The sequence below is a fragment of the Uloborus diversus genome, chromosome 8 (genome assembly GCF_026930045.1).
Source record: "Uloborus diversus isolate 005 chromosome 8, Udiv.v.3.1, whole genome shotgun sequence".
NCBI lineage: Eukaryota > Metazoa > Arthropoda > Arachnida > Araneae > Uloboridae > Uloborus > Uloborus diversus.
The window spans coordinates 94,032,916-94,051,142 of record NC_072738.1 but is presented as its reverse complement, the minus strand read 5'-3'; the positions used below and the strand labels follow the sequence as shown (position 1 = coordinate 94,051,142).

General features: G+C 32.1%; 1 protein-coding gene across 1 annotated transcript in view; it reads left to right on the top strand.

The window, feature by feature from the left end:
* The window catches only part of LOC129228493 (nephrin-like), a 263,244-nt gene that overhangs the window by 37,360 nt on the left and 207,657 nt on the right, over nt 1-18,227 (top strand). The window contains exon 5 of the mRNA XM_054863174.1: nt 11,582-11,734. Within this exon, the coding sequence (XP_054719149.1) occupies nt 11,582-11,734 (153 nt within the window). The remainder of the gene's footprint in view (nt 1-11,581; nt 11,735-18,227) is intronic.

Genomic DNA, 18,227 nt, shown 5'->3' with positions numbered 1-18,227 from the left:
TATAAACTTTGACGAAGTAAATGATTTTTGCAATAAATGCATAATCAGTTTCTTTGTGGATGAGTAAGAAGAATGTTGTTTTATTGCATATAAGCAGGTAGTCAAATTTTAAAAACCCTAACCACACTTATCGAGCAATGGTTTTGCTCCTTGATTCTGTTATTTGTAAATTTGTCGTCTGCTGTATTTTACATTGAATATTCAACTCTTTATTTTCCATCTAATTATCGTCTGCAATGTTCATGTTTGTTTTCATCATTAAATTTATTTATCGTCTGTGCTGTATATAAGACTGGAAAATTCTATACCGTGAAAAAGGATTTGAGTTTTTTAAATATTGTGAATCGAAATGGTCGGTTATTGAAGTAACCCTGAAACGAATAAAATCTGTTAACAAAATGGATAAAAATTCATTGCACAGTGAAATGTTGAAGCAGAGATTAAAAGATGCTGTCGTTTATTACGAGAGCTTGCTTACTGAAAATCATTTGATTGCATCAGAATCATATCAAGTTCAATTTCTCGCTTCCATTTTTATAGACAGGTAAAGAATTTAATAAAACGTATACAAAATTGCGCGTATCTCGTTGAAAATAATAGAGAAATGAATACCCGTGAAGACTGCATAAAATACAATCAATTGTCCATCATCAACTGTCATCACCAATTTTTGATAAAATGATTCGATGCCTGGTATACTTCTAAACTTTCTGACAAAAGAGAAATTTTCCTGAATGTAAATGATGTATGTTCCAACGACTCTTTTACAAAGAAGTTGTTCCTGTAAGCAATCTTCTTTTATAAATTGTGCGAGATGTCAAAACAGTTTTTGTTTTCCATGTTTTTATGATAAATATAATTCTGGTGTATGTATATAAATAACAACTATATTGTTAAAAATCATCTATAAATTAAGCTCTACAGTGATTTTGTAGCCGTTGTAATTCAAATTTTAACTTGTATCGATTTAATTTATCTCCATTTTCTCTATTAAAGTGCTTTACGTGTTCAAAAATTTCGCATTATCTTCAATTCAAATTGCACAAAGCTGTAACAGTCACTTTATAAATGAACAAAAACGAAACTTGCAGTGGATTTGAACTCGGATCGGACGCATGGAACCCCAGAGCGCTGCCCACATGACCACCAGGCGCTTGTTTACGAACAATCTCTACTAGTTTATAAGTTGCGCGCAAATCTTTAAAGGCTTTTTTCTCGGAATTTTATGGATAGTGCACTTTATTACTTTACCCTGAGAGTACCCTTAAAGGATACTACTAATCTACCAAATCTCATCCCGATCTGAATTTCCGAGACCGTAACCTCTCCTTGTTAGTGAAATCGATAACAGTGTATGTAAAACATGTATGTACAAGTGAAATAAGTATCTCTCATTATTGCATGCGAACAAATCCTGCAAACAGATGAGCTAAAACAGATCAAGCTAGTTTGCCCTAAAAACGTGCAAGAAAAGCGAGGGAAAATTGTCATTTCAGATTTGGCCCGGTCACTCGTTTCGCGCGCGTAAGTAGTAGATCTAGAAATTAAGTAATGTCAGTATTCGTGGGAAAAATATGACTGATATAGCAGATTTTGACTGTCATTTAAAGAACAATGAGTAGAGCTTTTTAAGCATAATATAAAATTTTAAATAGGTAGATTTTTTTTAAAACTTAGCGGGGTTAATGCGAAGAAGTACATTAAGAAAGACTTTAAAATGACAAAAAATCATTAACAGTAATTATTTAGACTTGTTGTTCTGCATTTTTCTCATGCACAGATCTATCCTAATATTATAGAGACATAGCGCGTACTTAGTATATGTATACTATATGGAGGGTAATCTCCGGAACCACTGCACCCTATTAGAAAAACTCGCTCACTATTTGAAAGCCAAATTATTATAGATTTATAAAGGTTATAAGTTTTGCTTGCATATTTCTTTCCTAGTTTTTTTTTTAATTAATAGTTTGTCTTCACTATTAGCTTATGTTTCGCACTGCTCTGTTGTTATATACGCAAATTTCAAAACGATTGCATCGCACTCACAACGCAGTAGCATGTAAAAGGTAAAGGGTCATTCCATAGTGACTAACGTAACATTCGCAGCTGATTTTCAAACTCTTTTTACTTACACCGGGAGTAAAAATTAATGTGTTTTGGTTTAATATGCAGATTTAAAATGTACAAGGTGACTATTTTTCATTTCTACCAAGAATTTGAAGCAAAATAAGTGCTGGCATGTGTTTTTTCACCAAAAAAGGCATCGTGACTAACGTAACATTTTTGCAACAATGAGAAACAATGCTTATGTAACGAGGCAATTTTTTCTGAAACTTACGCAGGCATTTAAAATTGGCCGATATATTTGTAAGAGGTAAACTATCTATTTTTAAAAATGTACTACAGATTTGTTACAGATGAATCTTTTTTGGCCCTTAATGGTACTTTTACGAAAAACTGTGTGTGACTAACGTAACCATCGAATAACAAGCAATGAATGCAGATAAAAACTTTTTATAATTAATTTCTTGCTCGTATGTTACTTTTACCCTTTTTAGGAATCTTCTTTGTGTTGCATTATGGTTCTTCCTTTACTTTTTTTCTATATTAGTGTAAGAAATTGAATGGAAGGATTCATTTCAATTAACTCAATTTGAATGTGCGAAAAAAAATAAACAAATAAAAAAACCTGCTTTTACAAACTGAATAACATCATTCTTGAGCTAATTAAATCCTAAACATCTCTCTTTTAAAAAATTAATTTTATGCAAATTGATAGTTTCACCGAATTCTAGTCTTCTGCCGATATACTAGCTATCGTCATAAGAAACTCCGTAGTACTTTTCAACGGCATATTATTTTTAAGGTTTACTGATTCATCGAACGAATAGTGTTGTGCATGCTTTTGAATTAAAATGAAATATTGAAAAAAAAATATTCGAACGTTTTTGCAGAATGCATTTTACTTCCAGGTATCACCGCAAATGTTTGAATTTCTAAATGATCATTCTTGCATTTTCTGAAATCTATGGCAGCAGCGCTTATTGTCACTGTATCATGTAACATCTTCAAATGTTTTCCAACGAGCAGTCATTTCTTCATTTTAATAATAGGTGGACATGTATTTTCTAAAAAATAGAGATGTTCTCCTTTGTTAAGACTGTATTTCTATTAACTTAATTCTTAAGCTTGGATTCTTGTGTTGAATGCACATTCAGCAGAGTACTCATTTTACTTTACTCGCCTTTTTTTTCCTTTTTAATAATTCTTTAAATTGGAAGTATCTTTATAAAGACCTTTAAAAAAGTATTTTTCTAAGTAAACAGAAGCTCTATACAATGTAATTTTACTGGTATTTTCTACCCTTTATATTTTTAATCAATATAGAATGCCTACATATTCAAAGTTAGTCATGAAAATGTACATTAAATTAAATAAGTTTTAAATATTAGCAGTCATTTTTAAAATGTTACGTTAGTCACATGCAAACTGTTACGCTAGTCACAGTTCAAATGTTACGTTAGTCACACTAATTATTTTATATATACTGATACTGAAATAAATATTTTGCACTTTTTAAGTAGATATGAAACAGATGTACGAAAATAAAAAGTGCTGTTTGGTTTAATCATCTGGTTTAGCTTTTAAGCTGAAAATTGTACATTTTCGTGACTAACGTAACGTAAATATTTTCAGTGAAATAACCAAACTAATTAAAATACTTATCTTATAATGTATGCAAAAATAACAGTCAATTTTATTGGGCCAACATCTAATTATTTAGAATAAACATAGCTCTTTTAAAAATTTGCAAAAAATTTTACATTACTCAAAAAAACGTAGACGCATGTTTTTTGCACATGCTAAGCCTTTCTACAACCTCGCAATTTTAGAGCCAGAAGAAAAACACCGAATGAATTTTTTGCAAAGTGTTACTCGATTTACGTACTATAAAGTATGCTGAATGAAATGATAGGTCACAATTAAGGCTTTGTGGAAAAAAAAATGTCTGAGGTTGAGGTTGACATTTCTATGGAATGACTCTAAAGGGCAATAACTGCAAATTTTTCATTTTTCATTTTTTTTTTTTTTTTTTCAGTTTTGTCATCTGTTGCAGGTTATCTTTATTGTACAAGCTTGCCAATTAGGTTTCCGCTGAAAAAAGTCGCGAAAAAATCGTATAATTCCTACACCTCCCTATTGTTAGTATTGCACCTGTATCGAACACAAATTTCTTCAAATATCTCGAAAACTCCTTTCTTCAGATACTGCCGTTTGCCTGCAGACGGCAGTATAAACGTATCATTGCAAGCCAGTCAGAAACTCTCGATTGGTTTTCCGCGAAAAATCTATGTAGGAAGGGTTGGTGAAAAATTTTTGCACTTTCGTGAAACTTTAGATTTTTTTTTTTTTGTCTAGTTTATTACACTGTAAAAAAATTCCGAAACGTTACTGGTTATTTCCGTGGAACGTTTCGTGATTTCAGAGGTTTTCACCTATTTCCCCAAAAAATCAAGTAACTTCGCAAAAAAGTTTCCTGAATTCCTGAAAGATGCACGAATGCGGACCTTGCACTGGTGTGAAAAATATTTTTTGCTACCACTTTTAATATTGACGGAGCGTGTTTATTAAGTGTATCGGATTTACATTATAAAAGGCCCGTCCGGATTGACTAAGCTTCCAATGGGAGCAAATAAGTCACTGGACAGCTACAGTCTTTGCGAGGCAGGAATTGCAGGCAATATTCGCGTAGCTTGGCCGGGGTTGCTCGAATATTTCTGGAGCCTTCTTGGTAAATCAGGAAGGTTCTAATCAATTAAGTTAAACCTATTTAATTTTTCTAGAAGGTTCACGACGGGTTTTAATTGGGGAGATTTCTTAATATTTCAGAAAGGTTACTGACTTTTATCAGAAAACGTTCCTGGTTTTTGTAAGACATGTTAATGATTGAAATTGGGCGCATCAGCTGCCTATTATTTTTCAGGAACGTTTCTAAATCGTTTTTACAGTGTATATTTCTAGAAATTTTAATGCTCATATTTTCCCCCCTTTCCCTACAAGTAAAGATAAAAATGATCCCTGCTTTTTCTTTCAATATCTAAAACATATAGCAGATCTTCATAGCACACGAATAATATCACGTTTTTATTTCAATTCGAACCAAAAATGTCTTCATTTTAATGAATTGGAACTAATGTTTTCTCATTACCGTCGAGCGATCCTAATCTTTTGATCATCACACAGTAATGACATGAAAAGAAATTGATTTAATATGAGGACATAATGTGTTCATTTTTTCCTCATTAGATTTTTTAATGTTCTCTTTCACTTGTACCTTTTAACAAAAATAATTCCGCAAAGTAATTTACGCTTTTTCTATTTGGAATCTTCTTATCTTTACCTTATAATCTTTATTGCTAAAGCTTAAATAAAATCTGAATAATTCCGTTCAAACTGATACTTAAGCTTGCAATAGTTTCCAATTTGCTTTTAATAAATGAGTTTTTATCTGGACATTTGTCAAATAAATTATGGCTTAGAATTTTTTTGATGTTTTCGGTTTCAATTTATTAATGAATAATATCCGGTGCTGCTCTGGGTTTTCTTTCCCATTTTCTTATTTTTTTAATAAAAGGCAATAAATTAAAAATAAAATTTAGGAAGAAAAAGTAAACACAAAAATGCAATTAACAAATTTTTAAAAATTTCGTTTCATTACTAATGAATTGCTATTTAAATACTAGCGTGGCATAAATAATTAAAAATGTAAAATACCTTGTAAATATGAACTGATCTTTATATGAAGTGTTGTTTCTTTGGCTATTTCACCTAATTGAAATGTAATATGTACACTAGGGTGGATCGAAAAAAATTGTTTTCGGAATTTCAAATCGTCCAGGGTGAGAAACTTGTGCCCAAGGACTAAACAATTAAATGTGAAATTTCAAGTTGGTCATATAATATCTTCATGCTCATACCCCAAAAATCGAAAATTGCGTCAAAAAATGCATTTTTTCTTCTTTACGAAAACATTTATTTTTAATAACTTTTAAAATCTGCCAGGGTGAAAAAAAAAACCCAATGGGGTGAAATATTATGATGTAAAATAACATCGCAGTTCGGCGAAATCATCATGCACCATTTGGCAGTCGAAATTTGCAAATCAAGCCCTAAAATAGTCTTTTTTTCGAATGAAAAAAAAAACTTAACCTTTGAGATCGACCAATGGTACTAAAGTTGCTTTATACAATTAAAATAATTCATATCCGCCACAGAAAACAATTAAACACGTAATTCGCTATTTACAAATCGCATTTTCATTAAGGTAAGATAATACACACATAGAATTCTGTGGTAAGATAACCACAGAAAAGTGATATTAAAAAAATTTTTTTTTGCTCAGTTATAATAACATTTTAACAAAGAGAATAAACCATCCAATAATAGAACAAGAGCAAAAAGCTTTGATGTAATAAAATCTTCAAAAACAAAGATTAAATATATTATTGCCAGATTTTTCAAATGTGCAATCGGTACACCGGAATCCTCCCCCCCCCCGTCGCGAGTATTCAAAAGCGAATCAAGGGTGACAGTGGACTCAAGAAAAATTTTCTGAAGACAGTGTGAAATTTTCATAAACTATGAGGAAGCTCGACTCCCCCTCCTCCCTCCTCCGTAAAAACTTCTGAAATATGCTAACAAGACTATTAAAAATGAAAATTTAAAAAGTTTTTTTTTTTCTTTATAAATAATTTTTCAGTTTTTGAATGGGTTGTCAGCCCAAACTTTTTGGAAACTTCGGATTACAAACAACCCTGAAGGTTAGTCACTCCTGGCTGGTCTTTAACCTTATTTAGAGGGTAGATTATTCTCCATGCTATGAATAAATACTAATTATGAACCTAAACCAGGGGGTAATATTGCTTGACACAAGCAGATAAATTTCAAAATTTTATTTCTTACATGTTAATATTTGTTAGTTACTTTAGTAAGAAGAAATGCTTTGAATGAGGAATAAAAGCTTGAACAACATTTACATGTATTTTTCATTTGCTAGGTATTTTTTAGAAACTCTTTTATGGTTTAAATGTTGTTGTGAAAATCCTCACAAGCTGATTCGATATTAGTTTTACAAGTCTGTTGCAAATGGCAAAGTAATTATCAAAATTAATCCTTAACAGTTAATTATTTTTAGACTTTTTTGGTCATTTAACCAAATTTATCTTTTTCCTGGACCTAAAGTAAACCAGCCAGAACACCGGGATTTCCTCTGAAATCCGAGACTTTCCCGGTGAAACCGGGACGTCTGGCAAGCCTAATTAAATACAGTCTTAATATTCATGTTCCTATTCCTGTCTGTAGTTCTAAGGTTAGAGTATAATTTACCATCCACCACTTTTCCTTTTGGAATAATAGATCAAAAAGTTCTTTTTGCAACGAAAATGATTAACATTCTTTGAAATATGAAGAATGAATTAAGATGAAAGATTTTACTTGAAACATTGGCTAATGGCACTCTGGCAGATATTTTTTAATATTTTATTAAAATACTCAAGAGCCCCAAGCACAGTTCAAATGATCCATATGTCAAAGGATTCCAAGCCCAGCTCTAGGGTTATGGTTCGAAGTTTAATCTCGTGGATTTCTAACGGTTGAAAATCATTTATGCTTTAGAAATTGAGTAACATCCCATTATACCATTTCAGGCCAGGCGTTAATGTTTTTACGAGTGCGAGAATGTCAGAATATCGAACATTTGACTCATCACCTCGAAAATCATTTGGTAAGTAATCTCTAAGTCTAAGACTGAGGATCTGAAATTTTAGTAAACAGCACACGATCATTTTGACGTAAACTGATGTGTTGTAGAACTTTCTAGCTACGCAGGTGAGCTTTGGAATTCTATTAATCGATTGATATACTTAAAAGAGAATTTGAAAAGAATTATCGATCCTGTCATACGAAGGAACAGTTTCTTCGCACAACAGAAAATATTTTACTCTCAATGATTTGAGGTGAAAGATACAACGTACGTCAGCTGGTCCTAAGAAAAATAATGGAAGTAAGAAAACTAACAAAATCCTTACAGTCTACGAGGAAATTTGTTATTCCTGCCCTGAACTTTGATGCAATGACTACACAAGTCTTGACAACTTGCAAGAAATTGAAAAACATGAGCCACCTATTACGAAAAACAATGCAGATTCTGAAATTTTAAATGCAATATCGGAGCAGGAACGCAGGCTTAATATTTTCATTCCTAACTTTCCATGTCATACTCAAGCAACAGAGCGATGTGTTAAAATAGGAAAAGAACCAACAAGTAAAGTTTGAAGAGAAGAATAACGACATGGCTTTATTTTAGCAACGATTCAGTCACGAGAAAGTATGAATATTTTCAATATGAACTCAGAGTTCTCTATTCAATTTGCCTGAAGATTTTCTGCTTCAGTTTGTAGATCTCTTTCTCTCTGTCACTTCCTTTTTTTTAAATTTTATTTTACTGTACAGTGGTTCATTTATAAAATGTTCTTTACTAAAATAATACAAAAAAAAACTTTTTGAGTGCCTTTCCTGTACTGTAATCTAATTGTAACATGTTATAACGCTTATGTGTATATTTACGATTTTCTTTCATCGAAAGTTCGCATATGTACACACAAAAAAAAGGTAAAATGCTAGGTAGTTTTAATTATATTTGGGCTAGTGGGCTAGTTTAAAGAACGTATTTATTGGTAACTTTTCTGTCCGTAGTCGATTTAAAAAGTTTAAAAAATTAATGTCTTTTTTAACGAAAAAATATCTCTTTTTTTGTTCAATATACGTGAATTTCGACTGCCAAGTGGTGCATAAAGATTTCATCGGACTCTGATGTTATTTTACATTATAGTATTTCACTTCATTGGGTACCTTTTTTCACCCTGACCTATTTGAAAAATTAATAAAAGTTAATGTTTTCGTAAAGAAGAAAAAGTGCATTTTTAGGCTCACTTTGTGATTTTTGATCGCAATGCAGCGCATTAAGATATTATCTGACCAACTTGAAGTTTAACATGTAATTGTTTAGTCTTTGTAGACACAACTTTTCTCAACCTGGCCGATTTGAAATTCCGAAAACATTTTTTTTTCGATTCACCCTAATGTATACTTTTGCTAGTAGAATGAAATCGTTTATTGCATAATTGCATTTCGATAGATGAAAAAGTTAAGTTATACCCACGATCGGTACAGTCAAACCCTGATTTAACACTGATTCCCCAAATCTACGATTTTCCCGCATTTCACGTTTTATTCATCGAGTCCCGGTTTTTCCATATACTAATAAGGTTAATATGACCCAGATTGTAAGTTTGTTATTCATTAATTTTCCGCATTTCATGTTATCCCTGGGAAGTAAAAAAAAAAAGAAAAACATGTTCTAAAATAAGCAATATGTTTAATTTGGATTTTTTTTAAAGATATTGTTGTTGAAAGTTAATCTATGAAAACAGAAATGATACTGCTCCATCCGTAGCCGTCCTTCCGGACTTTTCGTCCCCCAATGAAGATGGACAAGTACACATAGGCTTACACATAGTAAAAGACATTTCGTTTTCATAAAAGTCAGGGAGAAAACCATTTACTTTGAACTCAATGACTAGAAAACAATCTATTATTTTCAACCTAAACGCCCGAATTCTCAACTAAATGTGTTAAAATCATTTAAAATAGTCTGTATACTAAAAATCTTTTCATCAAATATGGAAATTATACATCTTGAAAGAGTCATCTTTACTACGTTTAGTTGTTTTCTGTTTGATTTTTCCTTTCTATTTATTTCCCATGTTTTGAATTTTTCTTGCATTTTAGATTTTTTTCAACCCAGTCCCTTCATAAACGAAAAATCGAGGTTTCACTGTATTTATATTTATATATTTTTCCTGAGAATTTTTGAAGAATACAAAAGAATGTTTAATGAAGTGGGAAAGATTTTACAAAACAAAGCAGCTACAGAGATAACGTGTCTATTATTTTACGTACATAATTTTTTAATACCAAGATCGAAGTTTAAAAGATTTCTTAGTTGAGATTTGATTTAAGGTACAATTTAAGTAATGATGCCTTTAACTACGTAAATAACACGGTTTTACTACATTCAGCAATAAACAATATTTACTTACCAAAATAGCAATTGTGTGTAAAAATAAAGGCATATTTCCTTATATATTTTTTTGACACTACTAACGGCAAGTAAATCAATGAATCGACAGGAAAAGGCAGAACATCAGAAATATGATATGGTTATTAGACAGAAGATGAAAAAAGGGGAAAGATCATTGATATCAAGCCAGCTATTTCCTTTATTCTTTTCCTTTGTTTATCTCTGATGTGCGTTTCATATAAGGAGAAAACATTTTACCACCTGCTTTATTATTTTTCTTTCTACAACTGTCAACGTATTTTTATTGGATATAAATATGTTCAAAAGTGACATAACTTGCTTTTAATAATATATGTTACCGTTAAAGCACGGAATTCATTGCTACATAAAGTATGTATGTATGGCATGATAGAACTAAATATAAATAGAACATTATGTAGATTATGTATGTAGATTATGTCGTAAACAATCTGTTTTTTAGTCAAATGATGTTGCAACCTCCTGCTGATAACAAAGTTTTTATCTCATTTCATAAGTGTTTGTATTATTTTGCTCCCATACATATATGTTTAAATACAATTTCAATAACTTCAATAACTTCTTGGTTGGAAAAGTACATTTTAGAGAAACGTTTACTAAGCACGTTGGTATGTAAAACTTTTTTGTACATTGTAGAACAACGAACGAATGAATTTAACCAACAGGAAACAAATAATAAAAAGCATGACAGAGTTATAAAAAATACATACTTCCACTTCCATTAGGTGCTCTGCAAATCTCCCGATTCTTTTTCATTATATTTGAAACACTTGTCACTTTTTTTAAACACTTAGAAGTTTACTTTTTTGAATACGTTGATTTGACACCAAATATGATTCCAATATATTCTCTAATTTGATACAAAGTTCAGATTTAATAAATATCCTCAGTGGGACACATTTATAATAGATTTGGAGAGCATTTCAGTTCACTCTCTTCTTAACGGAGCACATTTGCAACACATTTTAGTGCACAGCCCGGCACCTGGAACACTTTTTCAAAATTAAAGTGTTTTTATACGTGCTTTCAATGTGTACTGGGAATGTGTAGCATGAGAGTCATTGAGTCATAGTAGAATAAGTGAAGCTAAAGTTTAAATACAGGTATGTTAAATTTATTTCTCGAATTATTAAAATTTTTGATTTCCCTGATGCTTTGAAACTTGTTTGATGTAATCTGTTACGGTTTCATTGAGTCCACCAATTAATTTTCATTAATTTTATTTTTGTAGGTATTTCATTATTTTATTTCTTTTTTGTTAAAATTGCAGCATTAAATACTTTTATTCGATAAACTTATTCCAAATATCTTTTTCATGTTACTGACTCTCTATTTAGATATACATGTGTATTTATGTTTATGTACTGGACATTTTTAATATACTTAATTTCTTTTTAGTCCCCCCAAAAATGTTGGAGATTGAAAATCATGCAAATGGGAGCATTTTAGAAGTAAGAGAAGCTGAAAGAATTACCCTAACTTGCATTTCAAGGCACAGTAAGCCAGCTGCAAAATTAAAGTGGTATAGAAATGGGCTGTTGCTACAAGGAGGTAAGATTTTTGATGTAAAAGTCATGTAACAGTTCCGCGGGACAACTACTTTCTTTATTTCTATTATACAATATAGATTTTGTGAATTGAACTATTGGTCATATTCAGAGACCGACAAAAATGTTAAAATCTTTGGAGCGAGCAGATACGAGAGATGTTTTTAAAGTAAGTACCGTTTTGAAAAAAGAAAGAACAAGTACAGATAGTTCAAAAAATGTATTGCACCTTACGCTATTTTTCGGTACTGTTCTCGTGATTTTCCAGCTATTTATCAAAGCGTGGTACAAGTTAGGCGGCAACCTATTCGTTGCCGCCTGTGAAGTCAACCATGAGGACTCTTAAAGCGCCTTGGCTGGGACGTTTCTGAACATTCTCCGGGCTGCCCCGACTCACTCGCGGCAGCTTTCATTTGTTTTGGCGTTTAAATTCTGCCTTGGTGGTCGATGGCACAACATCAATGATGAGTTCAGAGAACATGTTATCCCGTGACTACACAGGCGGCTACTTTCTACGAATAGGTAGGCAAAGACCTGTACCACCTGTGCCACGCCATGACAAATGCTGAGAAAATGACGCGAGCAACGTCCAAAAAAATAGAGTAAGGCTAATAGATTTTTGCGGGAAAAAATTCCTTACTTTATCTGTACTTATTCTTTTTTTTTTTAATTTCAAAACGGTACCTAATTTAAAAACATCGCTCGTATTTTTAGCATACGGACATATTATATCCCACATGATATGAGGCAGTGAGAAGCAAATGGATGCAAGTGGCCATTTTCAAGTTTTGAGTAAAACGCGTTTAAAGATAACTTGATAGGTAAGCTTTCATTGATTTTTTTGAGCAATCACGATTGCTTATTGTTCTCACTTGACCGTTTTTGGCGCCCGTGCCTTTTTCAGCTTGGACCAGGCCTGCAGCACCACCGTCCACCGGCGGCGGCGCGGCTGGTCCTGAGCACTGTCCCCCGAAATCCACTTTTGCTGGGCGGTGGCGTCCATGTCCCACACACACGAACGCCTTTGTAGGCGGCCTGTTTCTCGGATGTATGCAAGGGTGGAATGAAAAAAAAATGAGAAATACATAACGCCTTTCTGTGGGAAAGTTGTCTCTTACCAAACCTATTAGCTTACAAAACTTCAGCTAAGATACATAATTTTTAGCTGTCTAAATGACTTTCAAATTATAAGTACGTATTCAGCCTGATTTTTCACCAAACTGACGAAAATGAAATAATAAAATAATGTATTTACATCTATTTTGCAGTAAGGTACCGCCCTAAGTCAGGGCTAAGGCAGAAATACATGAAATACACCCCCAGCTCAGTCATCATTCCGTGATCGTGATGTAATGACTGAGCTGGCGGTGTATTTTATGTATAATTTTATATCATTTGAATCTACGAATAGTTGAACATAAACTGCCTTTTCGATCATCAAAGTACAGAATATTCTGATGAAGAGTTATTCTCCATTTCTTATTTCAAGTGTAACTTGGGTAACACTTTCAAATGTAACACTTTGGTAGACTTGTTTTTTTTTTTTTTTTTTGGCAATTTTTCCCAGAGCTTTTGAAGCACAATTTTTAAGAATTGGCGTTTATCTCTCAGACACACCATACCGTACTGCATTTGGAAGATTAATTAACTTTTACAATGTTGAAAATAGATCTTTATTTATAAGTGAGCTCTTTTTTTTCAAGTAATTTATTTGTTAAACAGCATCTTCTTCTGCATTTGAAGTAAAAGTTCAATAGTCTAAAATATTTCAAGCTTAATGGAAGCTTTCAAGTATCAGGACAATCAAATAGAATAATGAACGCAGTTGATAGCAGTGAACGCAAAGAAAGGACAAGCCAGAGTTGGCAGAGCATATGCATGCAATGGGATCGCTTAATGCACATTTGGTGGCCATTTCGCAGTTCCCATGATCATTCAACTAACTATACATGAAGTATATATTTCTCAAAAGTTTTTCCTAAACGCTTGTAGTTGCAAATGAGAGAAACTTATATTTTATCCCTCCATTTTCGCCAGTTTGGGGGAAAGTCAGGCTAAATACCTAAAATTGAAAGTCATTTGGGCAGCTAAAGATATTACTTGATTTAGCCGAGATTTTTGTATGATAAATAGGCTTGATACGAGGGAATTTTCCCACATATAGGCATTTCATATTTCCTAATTTGCCCCTCCACCCTAGTGTATAGTTTTGCGCATACTTATATGGAGAGCAATCTGATTTCAGTGGCAATCTGAAGTACATGGGGAAAGATTTGGGTAGAAGGTGTATGAATACCAGATATGGCAAGATATTGTCTATTTTTTTCTGTCGCGATGCTAATTTTAAACATTTATTACACAAAAATAAGTTAAAGAGATGTTTTATCGGTCCAGTGAAATAGTAGTTCAACTGTCGAAATCTATACCTGAGCGATTTGCTCGCATGGACATTTCTAAAACGAAATAACTTGCTAAAAACTTTATTTTTTATTTAAAAACAAGAGCCGTAGAAAAAAATCGAAATCTACTTGTTTAGGGGAGACTGGGGTAATGGCAGTTACCTAAGGGAAAATGAATATAAAACTTTACTTCTTGTTAAATTTGAAACGCAATCATGCAAAGTTGCTTACATATATTATATTTTACCTATTGCAGACTTAAATTCAGCCTAAATTAATCTTACATATTGGAAAAATAAAAAATATTGCAAAATTCGCTTTGACCGGTATTACCCCTGCCCTGGAGTAATGACTGCCAGTAGTGTCTTTACTACTTAGTGGCTGTAAAAAAAAGAAATATGAAGATTTTCAATGACATAAGCACGTTAAACCGAAATAGTTATGTTTTTTTATCACATAATTCCGCTTTTTAGATATTACAAAAATGAGTTGAAAATATAGACATAATAAAAAGTCAATAATTAAAAAAAAAACATTTTTCCATGCTAAAGAATGTATTACAAATATAAGGGCTATGCCAATATGTTTACGCAAGTTTATGAGCTTTTAGAAGCTCGACTTAAGTTTACTTTCCAGAGCACATGTCACATAATACCTCTCAGGAAGCGCCGCCATTACCCCGAGTGTAGTGACCGTCATTACCCCCACTGCATGTTTTTACTCAAAGGCTAAAAAAAAATACCAATGCTTAAAAACTACGTGATACAACAATATGGCTTACATTGTTCTTGTGAGATCAGTCTCGTTCCAAGAAAGGTAAAGAGTAAGTGCTGATAGGGGATTAAACTATTCTCTTTCTTATAAAACAAAACGTCAAAAGAGTATTTCTTACACAACAGACAAACGACGACTGGAAAGATTGCCAACGTTTCAGTAGTACATCTATAAACTGCCGTAAAATGACAGCACCAATCAGTTCAAATCTGAGTTATTCACTTCACGAGAAATCCTAGCGACCGCCAGTACCCGCTGATCGCCATTACTCCAGTTTCCCCTATGCGTACTGAAGGAAGTATATATATATATATATATATATATATATATATATATATATATATATATATATATATATATATATATATATATATATATATATATATATATAAACCTTATGTTAAGGAATTACATGAGTAATATTTACGTTTAACGCACAATGTTACATTTAATTTAAAGTAAAATATTCTAAGATCTCTTAAAATGTGACAAAAACTTACGTAATTTTTTAGCGACGTCAAAAAACCTTTGTTCTTGATATTATATAAGTTAAATTTTGTTATGCATTAGAATGTGTTTTTAAGAACTTAACCTTATGATATGCACGAAGCAAAATACATCCAACGTATCTATTTCACTCGAAAATTGCATTAAATATGCACATATTCAACTGAATGTAGTTTTCCGCATTGTAAAAATAAGTACATATCCCCTAAGAATTCACTTATTTCTCCTTAATTTAATTCACGCATGATTGAATATTTTCCTTTCTTCGAATCTGCTTCTAGTTTACGCGGTGTTCTTCAGGCTGAAAAGTTGAATAGAATTCATAAGTTTTATTCCGCTAAGAAGAGAATTTGCCAGTAGGTAATAAGATTATGACACAGAAAAGTTTCCATGCTCCGTTTGTAGCATCCAAAGTGTCAAGAAATTGATTTAAGAAGAAGAAACATAGAAAGGTATTGGCCTTTTCTGGATGTTTACAGGCTAAAGTGCTGTAACATTTTTTGATGATTAAATCAGGTAATGTTAAAATAGTAAATCATTTTAAACTCAGACTTTTATTTTCATTATTTTAAAAGCGGATTTTTTTTCTTTATCCGCAGTTTAAATGATGGAATACATGCATACGGAAATTCGGGTTAAAGGCTATGATTTCTTTTAGGAAAAATTGATGAGAGTAAATATTGTATTAACTATCTGAAACTAAAAGCTTTAAGGTAGAATAAAAAAAAAGAGTTAGTTGCATTGCTTCCCCAAATCCCTTATTGTGTGCATTATTAAATTTAGTTACAATACATTGACCATTTCTAAATTTTAAAAAATACGCGCTGCATGTAGAAGCGACATGTAAAAGAAAATTCTCGAGGAAATATAAAATTAAGGTGCCTATAGTATTTTAATGAATTTTTCAACTTATTTAGATTAAATTTCGTGTATTACTATGTTTGTTTTTATCTGTTCTTTTAAGAAATTCTATCAGTTTCAAAAATCACCAGTGAAATTCGCGTAGAACACACGATACAAAACGCTGGGTCGATTATCTGTACCGTTTACGTATTAAAAAAAAAAAAAAAATATGCGCATCAGCATTTATACTCTTGCTATATTCTTGCTTATTTGTTTATTTTTTAATTTTCTTTTTCACATAATATTTTAGTCAACATACGAGTGTAATTTTGAGCTAAAAAAGAAAAAAAATCAAATCAAACTGAGATTGCTTTCATTTTGTATCAGTGTTAAAATGATCATAAAAGTTAGATAAAAATAGTTCCATTTGAATAAAATCAATATAAACATTCAGCATTATCATCCCAGTCATAATGTCTGTAGAAATATTCTGTACATTATGACATCTGTAATTTAAATATATCATTTAACCTATTACTGTCGGTTTGAAAATTTAAACGTTTTGGATTACACATACGTATCCTTCAGTTAAGCAATTTTCTAAATCTTGAGCAGTCTCGTAATTATCGATCTGTCCCTATAATTTTTACCACCATTGTAGTAGATCATTGTTTCATCATTTGAGCTGTACAAAAAACATGCATTCAACTTCTACAGGGTGTCCTGAAACAGACTGACTGTTTTCAAAAATGTATAACCGGAAAACGGTTAATGATAAAAAACAAGTTCTTGAAGAAAATACACGTGATGAGCAGTAAATTTTTCCTCATGAGTTCTAAATTTTAGTTGAAAATTTTTTCAACACATGGCGTTTGAAATAGTCAGCCCATAAATCTAAAAGGAAGAATTGAAATTCAACGATTTTTTTCTCCGATTGCGACATGTGATTGCAGCCGACGGTGGAAATTTTAAAAATATTGTTAAGCTTTTGGATCATTAAATATATTTTTCAAAAAAGTATGATGTAATTTAGTATATTTCTTTGATTTACGAGCTTACAATCTACAGCGCCATCTATTGTAAAATTTGTGAACTAAAATTTGCAACTCTGGTAGGAAAAATGTACAGCCCGCCAAGTGAATTTTCTGCAGGAATTACTTTTTGTTTATCACTAACCGTTTTCCTGTTATAAATTTTTAAAAACAGTCAGTCTGTTTTAGGACACCCTTTAGATAGTACCTAGTGTTATATTTTGTAAGAGTTTAGGAACAGTGTTAAAACGTCATTGTTCTCTCGGTAACAGATAAATCTCTTACGATATGTGCCTTACCGAGACCAAAAAATATTACAGTTGAGCCCGCATACCTATTCTATTAAGTGGGTTCGACTGCACTGTAAAAAAATTCCGAAACGTTGCTGAGTATTTCCGTGTTACCTTCCGGGAGTTCAGTGGTTTTTATCCACTTCCTGGAAAATTCAAGTATCATTGTCAAAACGTTTCCTGAATTGCTATAAATCGCCCGAATTCAGACTTCTCACTTCTGCAAAAAAAAACTGTTATAAGCTCCAAGTTTAAAAATTAACTACTCGTATTTATAAAGTGTATCGGTGTCAGCTCCATTGCGGCTAGTACAGATTGATAAGGCGTCCATACAGTGCAAATTAGTCTATGGACTACGGGGGCTTTGCAAGAATTGCAGGCGAGTAAAATGCTTGATACTTGCTTGCAATTCTGTTTTAGCTTTGGCCATGTTTATACTACTGTTTTTGGGGCTTTCCTGAAAATGCACGAAAGTGCCAAGTTATTATATTACCCCTACCAGAGTTTACTCTAAACTTCCAGAGACACGACTGGCTTTAAACAAGAAGATTTCTGAATATTTCAGGAGGTTTCCAGGGTAAATTCAGGAAGGTTACTGAATTTTAGCGGAAAACGTTCCTGACTTTTGTAAGATATGTTACTGGAAGAAGTTG